This window comes from Phoenix dactylifera, chromosome 3, assembly GCF_051530095.1.
Source record: "Phoenix dactylifera cultivar Ajwa chromosome 3, Ajwa_hap1_PhDact_Kaust_v1.1, whole genome shotgun sequence".
Classification (NCBI taxonomy): Eukaryota; Viridiplantae; Streptophyta; class Magnoliopsida; order Arecales; family Arecaceae; genus Phoenix; species Phoenix dactylifera.
In genome coordinates this window covers 40,035,225-40,059,737 of record NC_143192.1, presented here as the reverse complement: position 1 = coordinate 40,059,737, position 24,513 = coordinate 40,035,225, and the positions used below count along the sequence as shown (strand labels likewise).

General features: G+C 42.1%; 1 protein-coding gene across 1 annotated transcript; it reads right to left on the bottom strand.

Moving 5' to 3' along the window:
- Positions 1-14,517: 14,517 nt before the first annotated feature.
- Positions 14,518-16,431, bottom strand: LOC103697092 (gibberellin 20 oxidase 1-D-like). The gene is made up of 3 exons (XM_008778875.6): positions 15,666-16,431; positions 15,254-15,575; positions 14,518-15,152 (listed from the first exon to the last, which is right to left on the bottom strand). The coding sequence occupies exons 1-3, from the start codon at positions 16,235-16,237 to the stop codon at positions 14,877-14,879; spliced, it is 1,170 nt and encodes a 389-aa protein (XP_008777097.1). The 5' UTR covers positions 16,238-16,431; the 3' UTR covers positions 14,518-14,876.
- Positions 16,432-24,513: the final 8,082 nt, after the last annotated feature.

Here is a 24,513-nt window from a genome sequence, read left to right as displayed (position 1 = left end):
GATCTTGGACATTCTTTAACAGCGTATTGTCCTTCCATCCTAATTGATTCTTCGTGTGCGTAAAGAGAAGGAAAAAAAGGCTTATCCACGAAAGCCTGTGTGTATTCTAGACTCTAGCTGCATGCTGGTGACTTGGACTTTGATTGTGAGGCCCAAAGGGTTAAGCAATTCCATGGATGTTCTGATGGCTCTTATTCCATGGATGGCCAAGGGTTAAGCAATTCCATGGATCTTCACTATGATTCACAGGGGAATTGGAGAGCGATAATGAGAAATATGTGGTCGAGGCAACATCACCATGCCTTCCACCCCTTTCTCCTCCTGCAATGCACGCATAAAGACCGGGCCATCCCTGGGCCCACCTTTGCGTGGGATGAAGCCAACAACAAAAACACAGATCTTGGGCTGATTTTGTTATCGGCTTCATGCCACGCAAAGGTGAAATGAGAGATTGTATTAACGTAGTGACAAGTGAGGATCACAGCTCCAGTGGGAGCGTAGCTGGGGGATATATTTATGCATCTGTGAAGGATATAGCTGGTGCATCAATTCGCAGTGCTAACAATCAACAAGATCGAGAATAAAATCGGTAGATTCTAATAAAGTAAACTAGTAATTAGTTGTATAATATAGCTTCTGATCCGAATTCTTAGCACATCCCTCTTGCCATCCTCTGGTCTGAACAATGATTTAGGGCATCTCATGTTCCTCTAGTGTGTGATCTCCATAATTCGCAGCTGGAACGATATCGACCCTGCAAGAAAACTTAATTGGTGTTACAGAATCAGTTGATGGTTATTTTGATGACAACGGTTCTCCAAAGAACAGCTTTAGAAACATTTTTTGAATCAATCACCAAAGTTGTCTACCTTCTTTTATGCCTTATTCTTTTTTTTTTTAATACAAAAAATAATAATAAGTCCTTCCGGTCTACTTCTCTTTCCAATACAAAAGTAGTGTGTCTCCATCATTGAGTGGGTTTTCCTTGCACCAACATGCAACATGATCTGACCAACTCCAACCTCTCATGCAAGGGCCACTTAGTTTTCAGCTACAGCCGCACCATAAGTGGTAGAGTGTGGTTCAGGTGACATGTAGGCCAAGGAATCCTGCACTCCTATTCGCGAGACATGCCCCTTTCGTCATATAATGCGGAACCACGTGAAGTAAAGATGGAACTCCAGTTTTTGGTGGGGTTGATATATGGAGCCAGGGGAAGAGAGACCTATCTTTAGTGACGCACTATCTTGCATTGATTGCATCATCATCCACCCCATAGAAATTGGTTGTTAGAAATCCAATAATTTCACATTATTTCATACACAAGTCCAATAAAGGCCCCATCCCTTGGAACTTAGGTCACACACAACTAGAGAACTTATATCCTACACAGCATTATGCACCATATGACCGTACATGCCGCCAATCAAAGCCAGTTATCCTTGTAGATTCTATTTATCATGCGCTCGTCTCGGTGAGCTGCTGCAAAAATGATTGGCTATAATTAGTAGCGTGCACGGCCATATAGTGTTTTTCTATGCAACCTGTTGCGTGCTTCATGTAATTTTATTGCATCCCCCAACAAAATTTTGCCCACGTGGATGTGTCATCTCATGATTCCTAGGTTTCAGGAATCTCACTATCCATCTAATTAATATGTGTTTTCCAGCAGAGCAGCAACCTTGACTGTTGTCACTTTTTTTTTTTTGTTTTATACCAAATTATCCCTCAGGGGATTGCCATATTAGCAGGCACCTTCTCTTCTCCTACTTCCTGTTCATGGAGTTTTTGAAAAGTCAATGCCATATTCGGCCACTTATGGGCAAGGGCTTATGCGCTGATGGGCTCTTGCCTGATTGGTCATGTTCGCACAAAAGAAGATATTGCGTGTCGTTAGTTGCATCCTACATGTAAGCATAAGCTCAAGCACACAAGTGGTTGCGCATGAGTATAGAAGTAATCTTCCAATAATTTTTACCAAAAAAACCATTCAATAGTACATACATACTTGCATGCATATATACATTTGTGTACACACACACACACACACACACATATATATATATATATATAGGGATTGATTGTCTACTCTCTGTTATGGTAGATTAGCAATTTATCCATTTTTCATTCGACAAAAAATATCCTTACTTTTTATTACTCTTAAGGATATTTTATGTCTTTTTACAATTCCACATTAACTCACCATCTCAACCCCCCAATTAATAATCTCTCTCTCATATATATATATATATATATATATATATATATATATATATATATATATATATATATATATATATATATATATATATATATATATATAAACATATATATATATATATATATATATATATATATATATATAAACATATATATATATATATATAAACATATATATATATATATATATATAAACATATATATATATATATATATAAACATATATATATATATATATATATAAACATATATATATATATATATATAAACATATATATATATATATATATAAACATATATATATATATATAAACATATATATATATATATATAAACATATATATATATATATATATATATATATATATATATATATATATAAACATATATATATATATAAACATATATATACATACAAACAAACATACATACATACATACATACATGTATGTATATATAGATAGATATAGGTATGTATGCATGTATATATATGTGTGTGCGCGTATATATATATATGTATATGCATGTAGAGAGAGAGAGAGAGAGAGCTAGATTTGGCTGTACTCGAATGAATCCTTACCCAGATTAGATCAGATCTAATTTGGATAATAAAGATGTCACATCAATAATCTGAGCTATTGGATATGGCATGCTCTCCTTCCACTCAATTAACAATATTTACAAAAAAAGCAGAAAATAGTCCACTTTGGCTTGTTGTATGCAATTTACATCTGTTTGGTAATAATAACTCTACTTCCGTTATTCAAAACTTTGAGATTTGTATTTGGCTACTCACTCCTCTAAGCGCCATCATATAATTTTAATAAAATTACACATCAAAACGAAGAATCTCGAGTACTATATATGTGTTTGAGTACGCTGAAAATGAACTAAAGCTTCTTCAAGGAAGCGGACATAACTCGTCCTCTATCACATTTTGATACGGCAATCTATGTTGAAAGCAACCTTTCAATTTGCATCAAAAAAAACAAGCAAAATGCTTCTCATCACATACTGCCATGTCAATTTATCAAGAAATATATATGCACAAAAGTCATTGCCCATAATCATTTGGCTATATATTTTCTCATATCTAAACTTATGAGTATAAAAAAATATAGATATCAAAGTCAAGATGAAAATGAGTGTCGTGATAGCTTGGCCATTCACAGGGCATGGCATCAGGATAGGACAGAGTGATGCCCCTCGAAGTTGTTCGAGTTTGGAAGGTGGTTCCTGCTGCCACTAGGATGGCAAGAGGCCAAATCCGGCCACCACTTCGTACCTGAGCCCACGAATTAATATAAAAGAGGCGTTGCTTCCTTATTAGTTGTTTAAAAAAAAAAATGGGGCTTGGTGCCAAAGGGGTGTGAAATATGGTTCGACGATGCTTTTGAGTGGGTGAGAGAAAGGAGAGGGGAGAAAAAAAAAAAAAAGAGTAAGAGAAAAAAAGAAGAGGGAGAGAGAGGATGGGGGCGAGGGAGACGAGAAGGAGAGATGGAAAAGGAAAAACTATTTGGGATCCGTAGGAACTTTAATGGCAGCATGGCGGTAGATGGGAGGTTCGAAGGTGTTGGATTCGTGATTAGATATCACTGCGGTAGTTTGGTCGCAGCAGGAGGTCGCCGCACGCCAGGCCTTACCGTAGTTGGGGTAGAGCTTCGCGCTGTCTAGAAGGAAATTTCATATGCGAGGCGGGCGCTTGGCGCTGAGGGGTCACTACATAAGAAAGGATATCTCCCGATGGTTTTTTTGGTCTCTACCGACGCTTTTAAGCGTCGGCGGATTTCCAGCCCACGCACCACAAAGCGTGGGTCAGACGTCGGGCAGGTGGGCGTGGGTCCGGTTTTTGCCGACGCTAAGAGAAAGCGTCGGCAAAAACAGGACTTTCCCGACGCTAATGAAAGCGTCGCGAAAGTACTCAACGCCGATGCTTATAAGCGTCGACGTTAGCAACCTGTTTTTAAAAAAAAAAAATTAAAAAAGAAAGAGGGGAACCAGGGGCTCGCCGGCCTGAAAGGAGAGCTGATGGAGGAGGAGGATGATCTCAATGTCGTCGATCATCGAGATCCTCTTGACTGGTAGAGCTCCATCCGACCTCTGGCCTCCGGCAAGGAGGAGTCCACCCTGGAGTCCTGCACCAAGTGCCCCTGCTTCGAAGCCCAGGCGATCCGGAGGAGCTGGTCGACGACCGCCTTGGCGGCAGGCGAGGTGGGCTTGAAGGCGGAGTGGCGGAGGTCGGGGTTGTGCTCGGCGACGCGGGCCCGCCGCCTCCTCCTCCTCCTCCTCGATCGTGTTCAGATCGATCCCCATCCTCTCCCTCCCAACACCCCACGCCAAAGAGTAGCAGAAAGAAGAACGGAGAAGCCCAAAGGTGCAGTAGATAAAGAAAAGGGGAGAACGGGTGGGGTCTCCGGTGTGGGATTAAAAGAAGAACGTCGGCGGATGGTGGGGTGGGCGGATGGAGCGGCAAAAAAAGGAGGGATCGGGGGAGCGGCTGGGTGAAGAAGGAGGGATCGGGGGAGTTGGGCCCCTTTTGGCCTCCGACGACGCTTTAAAGCGTCGTCGTCTCTAAGATCGGGGGAGCGGCTGGGTGAAGGAGGGATCGGGGGAGTTGGGCCCCTTTTGGCCTCCGACGACGCTTTAAAGCGTCGTCGTCTCTAAGATCGGGGGACCCGCTGGATGAAGGAGGGATCGGGGAAGTTGGGCCCCTTTTGGCCTCCGATGACGCTTTAAAGCGTCGTCGTCTCTAAATTTCACCCGACCCTATCAAAAAGCGTCGTCGAGTTTCGACCCCCGCTCGAAATTCGCCGACGCTTTTTGATAGCGTCGGCGGGGAAGAGTCGGCAAATTAATATTTTTTTGTAGTGGGTGTACGTTGAGGGGGATTCTTCTATGGTGATCGAGTGGATCCAGGGTGCGGACAGATATGGAGATGGTCATCCGCTCATTCGCGAAACACGCAAGTTGGCTTTGGAACTGGGTGAGCTTCGAATAGCACATATTTATCGGAAGGCGAATAGGGCTGCAGATTGGGTCGCCTCCTATGTTGCACGACATTCTGGGGAGTTCTTATGTACGCCATCCGTAGAACTCCCGTCTTCACTGTATTCTTTACTTTTTTTTTTTTTTAATTTGGCAGGATGTATTCAGATTAGAGCTATATGAATTGTCGTTTTTATAAAAAAAAAAAAAAAACTATTTTCTTGAAGTTTTATCTTGATATATCGGTGGCCTTTCGATCGATAACATACTTCTTCTATGCTAGATTTCTTGAAACACTATTTTCTTGTATTTTTTTTTTGGCTTAATTTCTCTTGATGAACTCTTCTAAAAGGTCATGTACTTTATTATGGTGGATCTCTTACTTTCTCCATGGACGTATATAGACTGCAGGTTAGGTAAACTATATTAAATCTTGGTGTACCTTGCTAGTTTAATTTTCTATGATGTTTTAATTATTTATTCAATTATTCTTGGAGCTATAGTAATTAGCATAAGAGTCTGAAGTTAACGTATGGAAAACAATAGATTGTTTGTGATAACAAGTAAAGATTTCATGACTTGAAAAGGAAACAACTTGGCACTTTGAAGGCCAAAGTTATAGGCCATGCTGGTGAAGGATGGGTGCGATATGATATTTGATGGGACAATGCAGAAATCTGCCACTATAACCGGTGAAAAGTTTTCTAAGTTGGATAAGATGGTAATAGTCAATCTTCATCTAGCAGGCAAGTTGATGAATCGGTCTTTTTTTTTTGGTGAAAAAATCAGTCTTATTCAATATTTCTTCGACGCCACTGGATCTTTATATTATCTAGGCAATAAAAGCCAGATGAAGAATGTTAGAAAAGTGGCTAGCTCCTGTTGCCACTAGGATAGCAAGAGGCCAAGTCTGGTTAGGGGAGTTGGCACTTGGACCTCACCTAAACGCAAGTTTAGCTCCTGTAAAACACACCAGGCATAATGAAGGCCGCCCAAGCAGCCCTCAGCTCCACACCTCGGAAGCGATATGCCAAAGAGTTGACTGCCCCTACAGCCACGACTTTGGCAGATGGGTTCTGAATAATGAAACTCGCGTCGTCCCTCGTACCTCTGTCCAAGACAGATCCATCGAAGTTGACCTTGAAGAAACTCAGGGATGAGGAACTTCCGGATGAAAAAACATCGTACGAGATGCTACCGAAACAGAATGGAAACTCCAGATGTCCCAAGCTATCAAGGTCCCTCCGACAGGTATGATATGACTAATCTTCGCTGCCTGCACACGGGTACTCTCTACCACAAGTCTCGATGATATATTGCGTTCGTCAAAGGTTTAGGCGTTCCTTGCTTCTTTATTGTTATAAAAGAAGTGATCTTGTGGCTAAAAGGATGCCAAACAAGCTCCTGACGGCACTTTTGGTGGGGTGCGAGAAAATATGAAGGAAAGAGGAGAAGAGCGAATGACGAAAAAAAAAAAAATTTTAGAAGTTTTATCCCGATCTCCATATCTAAGTGTAATCTCTTCTTCAATTTACCTTTATTGTATGTTTTTCGAATTGTTTTCTCTAGATGAACTTTTGCGAAAGGGCCCACACTCTATTAATTATAGTAGACCTTTCTCTCCCCCAATGCATACAGTTTGAATTTTGGATGAATCATGTATCGTGCCATTTTCATATCTATTAATTTTTTTTATTATTTCATTCAACTGTCTGAGGTTGCAACACTTGAGCCAAAAATATTATTAACCAAACACACTATTAGAATAATTTTAGATATCACGTAACAACATATATTAGCCCATATTATCTTTTTTTATCAGTCAGTATTATTTATTTTATTAGCATGATGTTGTATTAATTAGTATTATTTTTTTATTAGTATAATCTTATATATGAGTATATATCCCTTAAAATATACCGAACATGATGGAACACAGAAATAAAATTATTTTTTTACTCTCTTTTATTTTTTTATAAATATTTTGACAGATATCGAATTTTTTTGTTTCTTCTGTGCATCTAAGAATGATTCGTCTTTTTTTTTTTTTGCTTTGGCAGGTTTCTCATACAATACATGTACGGATACATTCAATAAAATCAAGAAACAAAAGATTACGGAGTGCCTGAGGCAACTCCCCCTCTCCGGCCCACAAGATGATTTTAGGATGATTAAACACATAAGTGGCCAATCAATCTGCAGTTCCGTTGGCTTCTCTAAAAAACTATTAGTTTGAAAAGTTCCACCATCCCTTATTATCATCCAGATAAGCAAAGAGTGGTTCGAGCTCCCACTTTTGAGACTTTTATGATCTAAACTGATCATCGTGGTCAAGTCATCCTTCAGAGTAATCAGCTGATTTCCTTTCTTTTTCGGCATCCACCGTTGGGATCGTGCAATGGCTGGAATCCAAGAAGATCGAAGGGAAGCAGCAAGTGGTGGAACTTTGCCTCGGTCTGGACCCTGCGCACGGGGTTCTGAAAGCGGTCAGTTCACCTAAAGCGAGAAGAGTCCCCGAGTTGGGCACCCCACAACCGATCCTAGCTCTCTTTTCAAGTACAACCATCCTACACTAGTTGTTGTCCCTCGCTCCAGCCTTCAGCTGCCATCTTCGGTACGGAAGACTTCATCTCATGAACTCTGATGGCATTACCACTTCATTTCCTTCGAAAAGAATGGGGTGGGGTGGGGTGCATCCACACGGCCTGCCCCCCCGCCCCACCACCCAACACCAACGACAAAACTGTAGGAGTAAAAATATAAAGGGGACTTCATACGCAGGCTCTCACTTATTTGATACATCGGTTTTCGGAGCAGAGCTGCATACAGTCTGGGCAGATCTTCGTCATGCACGAATAATATTGCGGGCCAGCTTGATTATGTTGGAGGGTGACTCGGCCTCTGTCATCGGGTAGATTCAGAGAAGGTTGAGGGGTGAGGGCACAGACATTCTCTTGATCCGCGATATCGTGGTGATGATGAAAGATGGGATGGCCATCCAGGCCAAGCATATATTTAGAGAGGCCAATGGGGCAGCCAATTGGGTGGATGCCTACGTGGCCCACCACTCGGGATATGCCCTCTGGTCGGGGGAGGGGGAGTTGCCATTGGCACTCCGTGAGTTATTGTATTTTGATCTTATTGGGTGTATTCATATACGTACTGTATGAAGCGTCTGCTTTTAGAAAAAAAAAAAATATAATAATAAATAAATAAATAAATAAATAAATAAATAAAGAGGACTTACTTGCCTAAGCTTCTCTCTCTCTCTCTCTCTCTCAATTTTTTAGCTCTCTAGATTACGGTAGTTCCATCGCCCTCTCGCCACCTCGATGGGCCACCGGTCTTTTATCCTGTCCTTCCTCGCGAATGCGACGCTCCGCGGCCCTCGTCCGATTCGATCCCCACCTCCTTGTCGTATCTTTTGGACGGTGAAGCCCACGCGCGTCTTTTGGCGGCCCTCCCCCGCGCTCTTTCGACCGAGAAATCCCTTGGGATCTAGCTTTGCTCGCCACTGCCCCCTCCCCCTTCCCTGTGACAGCCGACCCAACTACTCGATGAGGCGGGGTACGGTCCGAGCTTGATAGGGTGGGAACTACCGGCGAGGAATGGACAAGCCTTGTGGACTCTCTCTCTCTCTCTCTCTCTCTCTCTGTGACCGGGTCTAACTCCATCGTCAGCTGATGACAAGTAAACGTGTCTTGCATCGTAGCTTTTGCATTGGCACATAGGCACAAGACCCCATCTAAAAAAAAAAAATTTCTAGCCCAAAAAATATTATTTAAATTGTTTCATTTTATGCAAATATTTAAAAGTTCTAAGACGAATAATCGATAATTGAACTATAACAAACGCAAGCATGCATGGATCCTCACATTATAATTTCAAAATTACTGAAAATCAAAATTCAAATATCGTGAAGAAAGCATGAATTTCTTTCCTAAAGAGAAAAGTTCCAATTTCTCAACAATGGGGTTCCCTATATCCACGATAAAAAAATGGAAGAATTATTGGGAAAAAAAGTAGAATTTTGACCGCAGAAGATTTTACGATGGAAAATGCTTTATGCACCTGCTATGCTACACGCACACAAAATATTCATCAAATCCATAATTTTGCCAATTTTGGCTCCATCCTACCCTTTTATAGCAACAAATCTAGCAGGTCGCACGAACCTTCGTATGACATATAATTGAGTGGCAAAATTATTATAAATATGAAGATTTATTGTTCTCTACGAAAATTTTAATAAACTGAAAATTGAAACTAAAAGTCATTCATTTACTTTTTTGGAAAAAAAACTATTCATTTAGTTAAGTACGTTGGAGTTAAATAATCAAAAGATCAATATAAATTCAATCAAAATTTAGCTAGCAAGATCAATTTTGATTTCGAGAAGACTCAACGTACCTTATTGACAAATTTTGCCTAAAGCTAGTCATTTGGGCACACCAATATCGTGAAAAATAGTGAAATTTGCTTATATATAAAATGGGAGTAAGGAAAATTTTAGCTACTTTTCTTCACTTCATCTCCTACATAAACCTAATTTAATTGTGAGAAAGCACAAATATGGAGTCTAATGCAAGAATCTTGCAAGATTTGGATGTACCCGGGTCATATTTACTTTCTTGCTTAGGTTATGTAATTTTTCTCATTTAACTCTCGCTTGTTTAACGAAATTGTCCAACATTTTTGCATTGCATGAAATCTCAAATCTATGGCAAGTTAATATATGAAGCTATTAAAATTATTTAATACCTTTACTTTAGGAAATCATTATTAAGAGATCTTATATGTATAACACCAAGGGTAATTTATGGATTCTAAAATCTAAGAAAACAACCTATTCTAAAGGATTTAAAAAAGATGGATTTTTTTTTTATTCTTTATCTTGTTCATAATAACATTTTAATACAAAATTCATATCAAGTGCAATGGATTCCCTCCTCTATTATGGGTTATAGACCCAAAATTTTTATATATTTTAACTGAAAAAGGAGGCAGTTCAATCTAGGCTTATACAATATGAGGGTTGCTTCCTGAAATTCTAAAAAAATGGGGAAGATAAATCGTTCAGAAGAATATAAAGATACAACTATTATATTTTTCTTACTATCATAATAACACTCTAAATAGAAAATAAATTAAATTCATGTCAGAATTCATGAAACTTTAGGATCACGGACATTGGGTTGATAAGAGAATAAATCATTCTAAGATGTCTAGGAAAGAAATTTTCTTTATGTTTGGTTTGAGAATAGCAAATCTACTTATGTTTATGGGTATATATAGTTATACCAAGAGTTATTCTAATTTTTATTTGGCTACAATTCTAGAACAGCTTAAGATTAGGGATTTTTTTGTTCATAAAAATCAAGTAAATACTAAGCATATAGATGAGAGCTTTGTGGCAGGATTGACTTATGAGAGCTCTTCCACGGGATATACTTATAATAACCAAGTTTGGCTTACATAACTATTCCTTGCTTAAACCTGTTTAAGACAACTTGACAAGCATATGGTGCTTAACAAGCTTTTACGTGTCTATGTTATTCCATAACCAAATATTGCCTAAAGACCAGTTGGCAGATATAAGGCTTAATTATCAGAAGCCTGTGATTTTATCCCTAGGGTTTAGGCTTATTAGATTAGGTTTTACAACTAAAGCCTATATAACTAAATTTGGGCGAATTAATTAAGGTTTTGTGACAAGATAGAATTTCCGCATGTGATTTACTGCTTATTTATTTATTTATTTTACTTAGAAAAAGGAGGGGGAGAGGAACCCTCACCCGCATAGCAGCTCCCATTGAGCCCCCTTCTATCAAGAAATGTTCGATGCAGGTAGAAATTTTGCTTATACTCTTCCCGACCCATGGGTCACTCCACGTGTGAGTACGTCACCCCAGCACCACCTCGGTGCCAACTGGACCAGATAGCGTTTCCACCGAGCGTGTCCAGACAGAAGGCATATGGTCCCTAATATTTAATCGACGCCTGTGTGTTTCGAACTTGAACTGCGCCGGTGGAAGCAAAGTTCCGTTCCAACTATGCTACCATCCTGGTTATAAAATATAAAAAAAATTAAATCTTTCTTGTTTGAGGATTCCCACAACAATTATAGTTTTTTTTTGGGTTTTATTGTGCGTGTCTTGGACCAGAGCTCGTGTTATTATTAATAATTTAATTTGTTGTTTTTTCCTTAGATGATGAATCAGAACCTAGAATATTTCTTTATAAGTAAGAGACTTGACAGCTTCTAGATTCCGATTACATTCAACCGTTCGCCTGCTGCCTGGGGTACCTTCCTGAAGATGTGGCGTTGCCTTCAACTGCTTAAGACCTCAAAGTAAGACGTCAAGTAGCTGCAGGTTCGTGGGAAGAAAAGTAAAAATCAATAATACAGATAAAGGAACTTCAGCATTAGCTCTAAAAAAAGTTTCCCTAATGTCAGGAAATGAAAAGAAGTAGACATACATCTTTGAAGAAAGAAATCAATCCAAGTATGAGGTCTAAGCTTCCATGCATCGTCGAGGCCTAGATTACTTATGACCTGTGATGGCAGTTTTGGTTCCATGCCATCAATGAATAGGAATTCCATTATTGTTGGAGCACCTTCTGCGTGCGTGCGTGCGTGCGTGCGTGCGTGCGTGTGTGTAGTGAGCCCTGATTTGCAGATACCATGGACGCCCATATCCTGATGAGGGAACTTGGTGTTGGGAAAAAAAAAGAATCATACTCCGATAGAAAGTGTCTAGAATCAAATAAATGTTGGTTTGTAAGCCCTATACTCCAACAATCCAACATCACTAGATGGGAGGCAAAATGGATTGTCCTGCTCTAGCGTGGAACCACTCAATTCCTACCGAGCAGACCCTAGAGCCGAACAACCCTCGAGCAAGTAATGACGTCTCGGGTCTGAGCTTTGGGTGCCCTGCAGGATCGACCAAGAGCCGAAGAGCCCCGTCGACTGCAAGTATCTACAATGATGCCCCTCGAGCCGGGCTTAGAGCGCCCTGCAGGATTGACCAAGAGCCGAAGAGGCCCCGTCGACTTCAGGTATCTACAATGACGCTCCTCCAGTCGGGCTTGGGGCGCCCTGCAGGATCGACCAAGAGCCAAAGAGTCCCGTCGACCGCAGATATCTACAAAGACGCCCCTCGAGCGGGGCTCGGGGCGCCCTGCAGGATCAACCAAGAGCCGAAGAGGCCCCATCGACCGCATGTATCTACAATGATGCCCCTCGAGCCGGGCTCGGGGCGCTCTGCAGAATCGACCAAGAGCCGAAGAGGCCCCATCGACCACAGGTATCTATAATAACGCCCCTCGAGCCGGGCTCGGGGCGCCCTGTAGGATTGACTAAGAGTCAAGGAGGCCCGTCGACCGCAAGTATCCACAATGACTCCCTGGCCCAAGCTCGGGGCGCCCTACCGAGCTAACTTCAGAACCGAGGAGGCTAGGCCGACCTTATAGTCCGCCGAGCCGACCTCGCTAAATATACTAATCGGCCGCAGGTAACGGCGCCCCGATCTGAGTGGGAGCGTCCTGTAGAGTCAACTAAGAACCGAGGAGACTGGGCCGACCTCATAGTCCGCCGAGACGATCTCATTGAACATATGTTGTGGCCTCCATGTCAGCCCGACCTTAGTGCTTATCAAGCGAATAAATGTTGCGACCTCCAAGCGAGCCCGACCTCGCCCACAGCCGCATCCACGTGCGCACTTACGCGCGTCCCTACGCCCGCATACGTGGCCGTACATTACAACCTCACCGTGCTATGCTTTACTTGCTGGCCACTCCATAACATGTCGACTAGAGGCCATACCTTGTTGCCAAGGGCCATACCCTGCCACCTTAGTTAACGCCACGCCGTTCACAAGAACAACGTGCACCGTGTGCCTCAACCAAGTCCTGGTTACATGCCACCTGGCCCAACATCATCTCCTCTCATGATGAGGACGGATCATACCTCCATTATCTGGACATCTTTGCAGGAACTATAAATAGCCCACATCAGGTAATGCCTAGGGACTTTTGGACCAATTAGGATCCACTCTAACTTAATCATCGGAGGGCCATCACCGAAATCCACCGGTGAGGCTTCGTGCAGGTACACCGGCGCGCACGAGTTGACGCTCTTTCTCCGTCCCGACTGGCGGCTCCTCCGACTCCTCTGGCGTAGTCGCCCTGAGGCCAAATTTCAACCATAACATCACTAATCCCATTCTTATTTTAACATCTAGACGTATGTTCTGCATGAAGTTGATCACTTGCTCAACGTATCTGCTATATTTCTGAGGCTGAAGGAATAAATTTAAAGAACATGACACGTAGTTGATTGAATGCGAGTCATCATTATCATCTTCTTGAGTCACTATTGCAGCTCAAGAGTGATCCTCCAATATCCTTTTTCCAGGCATTCAAATTAATACATGACATCATGAGAAGATAGTCGACGATAGCTAGAAATCTATTCAGTTAACGAGCCATTTGGTTTCGGACTTGAGCTAGGATGGTGGTGGTCTTGTATCCGGATATAGGGAACAAGCCAAGCCAAATGGTGAATATGGCTACACTTGGGTTTGAGCTTGGTGGGATGGCCCGGGGTGGGAGGAGAACAGGAACAGGACCGTGTTGTCGCCTGCCGCTCTATTCCTCGTGCACGGCGGACGGAGGAGGGGATGGAAACAAACGCGGCCACGTGACGCTGGGCGCTTTGGACGGGAGAGCCAGGAGGCAGCCCTTGTCCTTAGCCTTGGCGGCTGCCAGGAGCCAGGAGAGAGTAGAAGGGCTAATATAACACAGGGTATCGTTTGTGAGCTCCTTCTACTCCCCGGGCCCCATCCTCCACCTCCATGCCTTCTTTATATTTACACCTTTCGAAGAATGTTGCCTCATTTGAGGACAGACATTAGGACAAATAGCCAATTATTCCCTCCCACCTCCCTCTACCTCTCTCTCCCCCCTCACTTTCTCTCTACTGTTAATGCTTGTGTCTTGTAGTTATACACTTTCTAGTGCAGTACAGAGAAGAGTTAGAGTGAGGAAGGTAAAATCCAAAACAAGAGTTTAAAAGAAGAATCACCCTCCTCCTTTCCACCGGACTAACTACAAAAAGGAGGTCCTAGCGGCAAGGCGCTGGGGACAAAAGAGATGGAAAAACTAGTTGCGAACGGGGACAAGCCAGTGCTGAGAGGATATCGATCCGATCGCCTGTTTGGTATGCCGTCCCTGCATCATTATCACTATCTCCCGTTCCCATAAAAACATATGCCATCGAAGCTTGTTCTTTTGCCTGCTGCTCCTATATATCATAAGCCAAATTGGATGCTCCTAACTCCCTTTCTCCATTTTGTAGCTCGAAAATGAAAAAAAAAAAAAGGAAACAAAAAGAAGAGAGAAAAAAGTAGAGAGCGACAATAAGAGATGCTTTGGCCTTTATGAGCTATGGTTTTCACAGGTGGTATTAACAGTGGCTGCTCCAGTGAAAAAGGGTAACAGGTTTCTCTGCTCCTCCGCTTACTTCTGTTTTATTTCCTAGTCTCGTTATTTTTCTTCACATCATATCTTCCTCCCTCCCTCCCTCCCCCAAGCTAGATAGTTGGATCGAAAAGATTTCACCAGCTAACAAAAATGAACAAAATAAGGAACATCCCCGGCTAATGCCTTCACTGCGGCGCAGTCCCCTCGGCCTGGAGGATCCACTTGGTGAAGGCATCGAGCGTCTTCATGTCGGCCCTGTAGTGCTTCTGGGTGAACTCGAGCAACGTCGACCACGTGAAGTCCGGGTAGGCCCTCGGGTGCCCGGCGTTCACCAAGCCCTCCGGCGGCCGCACTATCTTGTTCATCTCCGGGCACAGAAAGAAGGCCAAAGACTTCCTCGCCACCTTGCTGTTCACCACCGCCCGGTGCAGGCAGCTCTTGTACCGCCCATTCGACAACGCCTGCAAATCCGATAGCGGTTTTAATGCCTCCACTTCTCGTCGCAAAAAAACTCGATGACACATTTCGCATGAGCAGAGTGGATTATGCGTACGGTGCATACCATGAAGGTGTCGCCGATGTTGACGACGAAGGCATTGAGTTTGGGGCTGATGGTGCGCCACTTGCCATCGGTGAACACCTGGAGGCCGCCGACGTCGTCCTGGTGAAGGATGGTCAGGGAGGTGGGATCGCAATGGGGGCCGGTGCCGAGGACCAGCTCGGGCTTCTGGCACCGTGGGTAGTAGTTCAGCCTCATGATCGAATCATTCCCTTGGAAAAACTCCCGAAAATGTGCCCGCCCCACCCCAAGACTCATCCCAAGAACCTCCATTATCTCCAATGACAGCCTACTCATCGCCTCGCAGTAGTTTTGGTAGATTGTGCTGCAAAACCCAAAAAAAAACAAAGCACAGTCACTAATGAGAGAGAGAACATTGCTTGTGTTCATGTCAGCCTTTTTTTTTTATTCCTACCCGAAGTGCCGGAAATCTTCGCCGAGAGTGTGGACGAAGTAGTCCTGGACGATATTTGGGGAGAGAGGAGAGGGGGAGAAGCGAAAAGAAAGGGTCTCCTTCCACGGGAGCCGATTGGCGAACCTCCCGGTAAAGCTGCTCGCGTAGCCGCAGCTCTCGCCGGGCTTCCTCTGGGCTCTCTGCTTCTCGGAGAGAGGCATCGAGAAGAAGGCCTCGACGCAGCTATGGACCTCAGAGAGGAGCGCCGAGGGGATGCCGTGGTTGACGACCTGGAAGAACCCGTGCCGCTCGCACGCCTCCCCGACGCGTCTGGAGACCTCGGCGGTGGCGGCGGGGTCGCCAGAAAGGAAGCCACCAAGGTCGATCAGAGGGACGGTGAGCTCCTCGGCGGCGTCCGGGGTGGGCTTATCCTCCTCCGGCCAGACGAATTGGACCGGAATGTCAGGGCGCTGGCTGAGGATAGCCGCGTCGAACACCAACGGCGGCGGCGTCTGCTGGGCTGAGCTGCTCATCAGCCGCGGTTCCGGTGTGTCCGGTCTGGCCTCCGGCGTGGCGACCGAGGGGACTACCATAGATTTCGGCAGTTTTTTCGTTTAATTGGGGATAGGATGAAGTACGGAGGGTGGAGGAAATGGAGAGAAATGGGTGGGATTGAAGAGAGGGAGGTGCGAGAAGGGAAAAGCCAAGGCCGGTGTACAAAATTATGCAATCTCAAGGATTCAATCTCGTCATATCTTCTGGCCTTACTTACTGCAGCTCTTCCCCCTCCCCCTCCCACACCACAAACATTATATAGTGGGAGGGCTGAAGGCTGTTTTGCTCCGGGTTCGGCTTGTATCTTTCGCGCGAAAGAGTGATCGATCCTCTTTCGCGACGCCGACCGTTGGATACCTCCTTGCAGAGATTGCAAAGCATTCCGATTTCTCTTATTGCGCGATCCGACGGTGGATTCGCGCGAAGCAAGGAGAATCCTTCTTTCGCGCGAAAGATACAACCCCAGTACGTTTTGCTCCTCAGTGGGCAGTTCTCGGTGCGGCAAATCAGGGCCATTCATCAATATTTTGTCCTAAATGATACAATTTAAAACATCATTAGTATAATAATGTTTTTTGTGGATTTGCTCCCTGTGAGAAGGGAAAGCAAATCTAGTGCCATATGCCATATCTGGCCAATGAAAGCATGTCAGTAAATAACAAAAGTGCAACACAAAATATTATAACAATGGATACTAGAATATTATCCGCCAGTGCACGGTTTTCTAAGATTTTTTTATTTTTTTTTTGAATTTCGAAGAGAGGTTGAATTTTCCCTCTCCTACCCATTTAATGTATATTTAGAGATAGGGATTTGATCTTACTTCTTAGTTATCCACTTTACAAAGTAACTCTAAATTCATATATTTTATATTTTTATAATATAAAATAAATTTAATTTTTCAATAAATAATTAAAAAATTTCATGAAATTTATTTTAAACTTTTTCCCTGCGTATGTTTCCTTTTTTTTAAACATGAGGATTTTTAATATATTTAAATATCTTTAACATATTTATATAACTTTAACGTATCTAGATCATTTTTATTTAAAAAATTATGGATATTTTAGATATTTTTTATGATTTTTTTAATTGTTTTTAAATTTTTGAGTAAGCTTGAGTTTCCCCTCACCTTTTTATATATTAGGTTGGGAGATGGAGATACAAACAAAAATACAATAATAGTCCAAATATTTTTTTTATAAGTCTTAAATTTGATCTCTAGGTTATAGGGTTATTGATGCAGGAGTATGAGCCCAAACTGGAGGCGCGTGGGGTGATTGAGTTCCTTCCTTGGGTGAGCAACAAATCACATTGGGTCCAAAAACTTCCGGCAACAAATCACGGTGGGTCCAAGATTTTCAGCATCAAGTCACATTGGGTTTAGTTATCCCAACGCCTAATTTAATTGAATCCAAGGCGTTGAAGAGTCTTGATTTAATTTAGGAGTTGTTTGATTGAGTCCATGTGTGAGAGAAATGAGTCCTTGTGCGAGAGGATTGAGTCCATGTGTGAGAGAATTGAGTCTATATGTGTGAGATTAAGTCCATGTAATAAGTGGTTTAATCTACATTGGGTTTAATTGTTCCAACGCCTAATTTAGTTGAGTCCAAGGCGTTGGAGGGTCATGATTAGCTTTAGGAGTTGTATGATTAGCCCATGTGTCAAGATGAGAAGAGTCCACTTTGATTAGGATTCTAAACCATGGCGGCATGAAGAGTCCTAGCTCCCTTGGACTCTATCTCAATACGCCAAGTGGAAGTCTAATTGTGGTAGGAGTTTGGATGGTTGACCCATTCAAACAAAAGGAGACTTAGGCATAGGTGAAGAGCATCTATAGGAGGCGTATAAGAAACCTATTTCACATGCCAAGAGGTGGTTCCAAGGATTGGATAAGCTTTAGTTAGTAAGTTATTTAGAGGATTTAAATTTTAGAAAGAGTCCTTGTGGTTAGGAGTCCAAAAAAAAATTCTGGTTTTAACTTCCTATATTTGCCAACCTCTTTCTATATAAGGAAAGATAAAGAATGAAATCAGAATTAGAATTTGTTTTCAAGCTTGAGTTTTCTTCCATGGAAAGGAGAGAATCCTTTTCTTCCTTTGGTGTGACGCCAAGAGGGATGAAGGAAGAGAGGTGAGATGCCATCTTCCCTTCTCTCATCCGTTGGATTGTTTGAGGGAGAGATTCTCTCAAACGACTCTATATTTATCCTCCCATATTTCACGCTCATCTATATTCACGCCTTTTTAGGATTAGCTACGTTAACTCCTTTTTAACTTCTCATCCTTATCCACAAAGCTCACGCCAATATTTCCTTGCGCCAATCTTTCATCCACTAAAATCCCATCGTGCCACCTCATCTCCTCCCATCCGCTGCTCCTAATCTCATTAGAATTCTGATTAATCCAAGTTTCATGCCCCAAACCCTTCACACTTAAACCCCATCACATCCTCCCTAGAGTCCCTCCCCAAATGAAACTCTAACTAACCACATTTCAGCCTAACCAACATTTGGTCCAACCAATTTCAGCCGCCACCTCAAATTGGTGTCCAATTTTAGTCAACCGGTTACTCATCCTCGAGCTCAATATGATTCAACCAGCAACCCACCTTCTTCCTCCTCCATTCCACCCACAAAGAACCCTAGCCGCTATTGACAAAGAAAGAAGAAAAAAAAATTCTGCAACCCACCTCGACTGGGTCCGGTATTCTATTTTCATCAAGGGGTGAACTATTATGGATTGGCTTGATATTGAGGTTCCAGTGAAACATAAATCCCCAAATAACAAACTTAAACAAGAAACCTTATAAATCATTAATTTTTATTACTAACACACATACTATATATATATATAGTATATATATAGTATATACTAATATATATATATATATATATATATATATATATATTGGCTAAAATTTTATAAGTCTAGAAATAATAACTTATGAAAATTAAAATTGGCAATTTGAATCTGCATATATAAAAATTACATGAATGGAAATTGATGAAGATAAAAACCTAAAAGTGGGCCAAAACATATCTCAAGAATAAAAAATTTCTGCTTGGTATAGTTTTAAATATGTAAGAAGAGAGACAAAATGATTAACATAAATGGTAAAATTTTCATTATACCAAAAATGCTTTATGTTTAGTATTACCATGGTAAAAGAGACGAGTAGGACAAAAAAAAAGAATACAAATGAGAAAGAGAGAGTAAGAAATAGTTTAATTGCATATAATTATTTCAAACTTGAAAACTCTTAATTTTTCATACACTATAGATAATTGAAATGAAAATCACACTCGTCCAATTCATCCCTGAATTGGTATTTTTTAAAAACAAAATAGCAGCTGCTATAATTGTTATCCTTAGTTGTAGTAAAAAGATTTTGCACATAATTAAAAAACAAGGATAGTTGTTGTTAAAAAATCATGTAATTATTCTTTGAATGCCAACATCTTATTGGCCAAGTTGGATATTCAATTGTAAAAATAAATGGAAATCCTTTATATGAACAGTGACCATACAAAGAAAAACTGAAACAACGGCCGTTTATTTCAGTTACCGGCCGCGGAAGAAGTTTGGGCGTGGCGCGCGGGGAATCCGCCTCGGCGGAATCTGGCCGTTTGCGGGGGGCTTCTCGCGCGCCCAAACGATGCAAAAATTATGGGATGGAACGCGAATTGTTGGCGTTGGGCCCAGGTTGGAAACCTTGCCCGTAATAGCTAGTAGTAAAAGCTTAACGCGTTTTCCACCATTAGAATTTATTGGTTGATTAATTATACCAAACTTAGTCGGCTTTACAAAATTTTATTTTAATTAATTTATGATTAATTGTGCCAAATTTAGCCAGCTTTAACAAACTTTCTCAATCTTTTAGTACTATATAAATATAATTCTCTTCTCTAATTCTTCTTTTTCAATATCCACATCTGAGTGCAATAGGGCTCCCTCCTTAGTTTTCCTTAGATATTAAGGTAAGGGCCAGTGCTTCGTTTCTTGATTTCTTGTTATCCTTAGCCAAACAGGATAAGGAGATGGATAGATCCCATCATCTCATGCTGCTCTGATCAGGCCATAATTATATGTATTAGAAAAATTAAAAAAACCAGCCATGAATTGAGAAGCTCTGACGGTAGGGTTGGCAGTGTTGGTGTTAAATTAGCCTTTTTGTGTCAGTACTATTTGATCATTATTGATTAGTTAGGAGTGAGGTCCAAAGACAATGTTAGCTGTAGATCGCTGGATATATCTGTGATGCTATATTTCTTAAGAACGACCAGTGCCCACTAACCTCGATTCTCTACAGCGTAGAAAACTGAACTAAATTGGTCTATTATTGGGCACAGCCAGGTTGGGGGTTGCAAGATTGGGCCCACTACTTCGGCCTGTGTGACTACTGGATAAAAGTGCGGTTAGAGAGACCAGTCCAGTCCAAAACAAATCCAGCCGTTGTGATAGATACTACATCGTATGAACAGGCAAGGCCAAGGTGGGCCGCGGCCTGGAGACTTCTCCAACCTCATTCTGATATTTACTTTGGGAGAAGGCTTGTAGTTCTACTGCCGGCACCGGAGTCTTCGTTTTCGTGAAGTTTTTTCCGTACGTCAAGATGACGCTGGTCGGTGTGGAATGTCGTGATTCAGCTATCTTCTCGTGAATCAAAAATGGCGAGCAGAGCCCTATCGCATCTCTTTGGCGAAATCTCCAGATAAGCATCTGGTTAGAAATTACAGTATGCTGTCGTAACCTGCCACAACTGGCCATCCATGATTGCTGTAAGATGGAAGCTCTGTTGCTTGACCGGCCAAGAGGTTTTAAGCCCGAAGCACCGTCAGCCTAGGTCTAGGAAAGCGATAAACTGATAGTACTGGCGAGAACTGCCAAAACCATTCAGGCTGGCCAAGCCAATTTACAGGGGAGCGCCCGAGATACTCCGGTGCTCCTGCTCCCATAAAACTCGCTTGTTGGTTGGGGTGGGGGTGTCTGTCTTCACGCGGGCCGGGCAATTATTGGAGGGTAGCTGCGTGATAAGAGGGACTTCATTGTCCCAGAATTTGGACCGAAGTTGGAGGGCAGTTTGGACGGCTCTGAAGTCGGCTGGTATCAAGCTGAGTAGACTGGTTGAAGCGCGTTGGCACCGGCTTCCTCCAAGAATGGCCTGCAAGAAGCCCGCTTGGCGGAGTCTCTCCAGCGGAGACACTCCGATTCTTAAGTTAAAATAGAAAGGCAACATTATGAAAGAAAAAGTATTTCAGCAGAGTTTGGTCTCTATGAGTAGTATCGCATGCATGCATATGCGTGTATATACGTATATATTATATATACTATATACCTGAGGTCCCCTAGGTTGTCTCTTTATATAGGAGAGCTCATTTTGTGATTACTTGGGCTGATGTGGCGTGCATTGATGGCCAAGTAATGACTGGTAATGTAGTCGTGACGTAGGAGCCAGTCTGCGTGGGCAATATGTAGCACTAGTGGGGCGCCGGCCATGGTGCTACAACGATTGCAGGCTGCTAGAACTATCGGTTATTAAGACTTCCAATCCTTATCAACACGTGCCAATTGTTCTCCTTTGCTGATTGGCTTCACGGTCGGTGGCTCCTCGATCGATCAATTCTTCGAGCGAGGCCAAAGTCATTCTCTTCGGTTGGTTGGCTGCTCAGCTGGGGTCGAAGTTATTTTCCTCGATTTATATCCGAGGTCATAAAAGTAGGTCTAACCATAGGTCGAGGTAGCCAATATTTTTCTCATCGGACTTGTTAAGGGGCGCTGTAGTGTTACAAAACCTATCAACTTTGTCTTCTTGTGTAATAGAAAACACGATGTTACAAAATTCATCAATTTTGTTAATTAGCGCCGATGCCCTTCGAACAGATTGAGCTCTCTTAATTTATCGAGCAACGAGCTTTGCTCCAAGAAAATTTTTAAGTGAGCTAAATCAGTGTTCAGGACCTGTAGACCCGGACCAAACCGGAATGGTTACTGGGTCATGTGTCTGCGATTCAACCGCGGCTTCAAGAACAGATGCATCCATACCTGCTCTCTCCTCCGTTTTCGAGCGTCGCTACCGTGGAGACCCTCAAACTCGTCGAGCCTTCCATATCCTCATCTCTGAAACATCAAGAGCCCCCATGCCCACCTGCCCTGTTGTTACGTCGTCACCATCTCTCATCTTTGAATCTCTATTCTTTCCTTGTCGATGGCTCGAGAGGGGAGAGAGGAGAAGTATTTAGGATTGCGCGTATTGATAGAGGATATGGAGATCTTGTTCCCCTTCCCTCACTGGTGGAACCACGAGCAATTTTATCATTGACCCGGCGGTCCGGACGGTTGAATCGAAGGGTTTTAAAAAAATTCTGGGTTTTTCCTTGACGTGCCCGTATTGCTGAACGGTTGGCGGGATGACCGGGTCGACACGGATGGGTCCACCGAGTTCAAGAACGCTATGGTAAATGGCCAGTCTCCCATAAACAATCCTATAAGGGCTCATACTTTAGGGGTAAAAAAAACTTACCTAAAATCTATATTTTTCTTAATAAATATTTTCTAAATAATATTTAGATTAAAAAAATAAAAAATAGCTTCGAAATTTTTTACATTACTACTTTAATTATATTATTAACATATTTTATAATATATTATATAATTTTATTATATATTATATTATATGTTGTTTTGGATGGACAAATGGATCGATGAGAGCGGCGGATATATGGATCCACAAAGGAAACAGAATGTGTCGGGCATCGGGTGACTCAGGAATGAGGAATGAGGAGGGGATCAAGATTAAAGATATTTTAGAAGCAAAATAAAAAAAATATTTTACCATTGATAAAAAAATAATTTATCCATATGGGTAAGTTTTCCTATTTATTTCGTGGGTCAATGTTGCCCATAAAATTATAACTAAGTGGCATAGAAAAGTATCTTAATAAAAAAATTAATCAACTTTTTCATCGTATTTACCTATATATCATATTGAAAAGGGCATGTGCCCCGTGCGTGATCGGCGCACTCATCAAACAGCCAACAGCTCCGCGAGCCCCACACCTGATGCCAACACGCGAGCCCTGACACGCGCCTCAATCATCTGTGGCACATGCCAGGCACACGTGGCCCCAGCACAGAAAAAGCTCCAAGTCCGTACGGTTTATAATTTTAATATCTTAAAACACTATTTTAAGTTCCACCAGGCACTAAGGTTAACCAAGAATGGCAAACAGGAGGACATATGTAACAGTCCTCATCATGGTATTTTGCCACTATAGTCTATAGTCCTCACATAGCTACATTCTCTAGACCAGTAGTATAAAAGCCACCTCAATGCTTCTCACAGTTCCCCAACTCTTTGAACTACCAAATTTGGAGTCATTCAGCTAATATATTTTGTCATTATTGGGTTACATTATTTCCTTGCAATTATGTATTTTGTCCATCTTATTGTGACAGCATATAACTTCATGATTCTTCAAACAGTCCAAAATAGATTTGATGGGCAACGTGCATAGGTGGAAGGCCCTAATATGGTTTAAAATCGTCATTAACAAGAGGCCTTTTAACTTATAAACTATTGTGCCCTAATTAGATCAGTTTTATTGTTTATTATGAATTGAGATCATTATTGTTCACGGATTTTGAGGTCGTGATAAATTTTTTAGATCTAACATATTCTTTAGGGCTCTGTCTAGGGAGTGTGCGGTCGTATCACATTTTGGACCTGGATGTTGGGTTCGAGACGTGACAACATTCTTCCTTATTTGGTATAATGAGATCGTGGTAAGCTGTAATGCTATTTTTCTGAAGATTCGTTTGGCCATTGATTCCATATGTCGCATGTCATCGGGCTATATATTGGTCGACTAAGCTGGCAGACACAATTTTAATGGGTACTAAATCCAGATCATATCACTTGCATTCTTATTAATAATGCATTCTGATGATTCCAGTTAGGTGGCAAGCATTGGGTCCGAGACAGCTAGCAAAGTCTCCAAGCTTTAGGCCGTACTAATCTCATCATATTGTTCGAGGAAAAAGAAACCCTCTGGACCATACAAATACTTTCCAAATGTTTGTCATCTGGCAGCTGAAAGTGATGTTCCAGTTGTTCCTCGTGCAATAACCAACGAAGCGCATCATATCACAGAAGCAGTTGGCAGAGAGAATTTTGGCCTTACCGATCCTATCCCGGATGGAGCATAATAGATTGGTCTGGCTACCGACAAGCCGGTCGAGGGTACGTGCTAGAGATATTCATGCTTGGGCTAGTAGGGAGCCGGATAGACGAATTGATGGTGATTGGATATGGA

What these genes read in the sequence shown, in the direction of transcription:
- LOC103697092 (XM_008778875.6), bottom strand. Translation starts at nt 16,237, where the DNA reads ATGGTAGTCCCCTCGGTCGCCACGCCGGAGGCCAGACCGGACACACCG. An exon ending in GAAGATTTCCGGCACTTCGG is followed by an intron (nt 15,576 to 15,665) that starts GTAGGAATAAAA and finishes TGGGTTTTGCAG; the next exon opens with CACAATCTACCAAAACTACT. An exon ending in ACATCGGCGACACCTTCATG is followed by an intron (nt 15,153 to 15,253) that starts GTATGCACCGTA and finishes TCGGATTTGCAG; the next exon opens with GCGTTGTCGAATGGGCGGTA.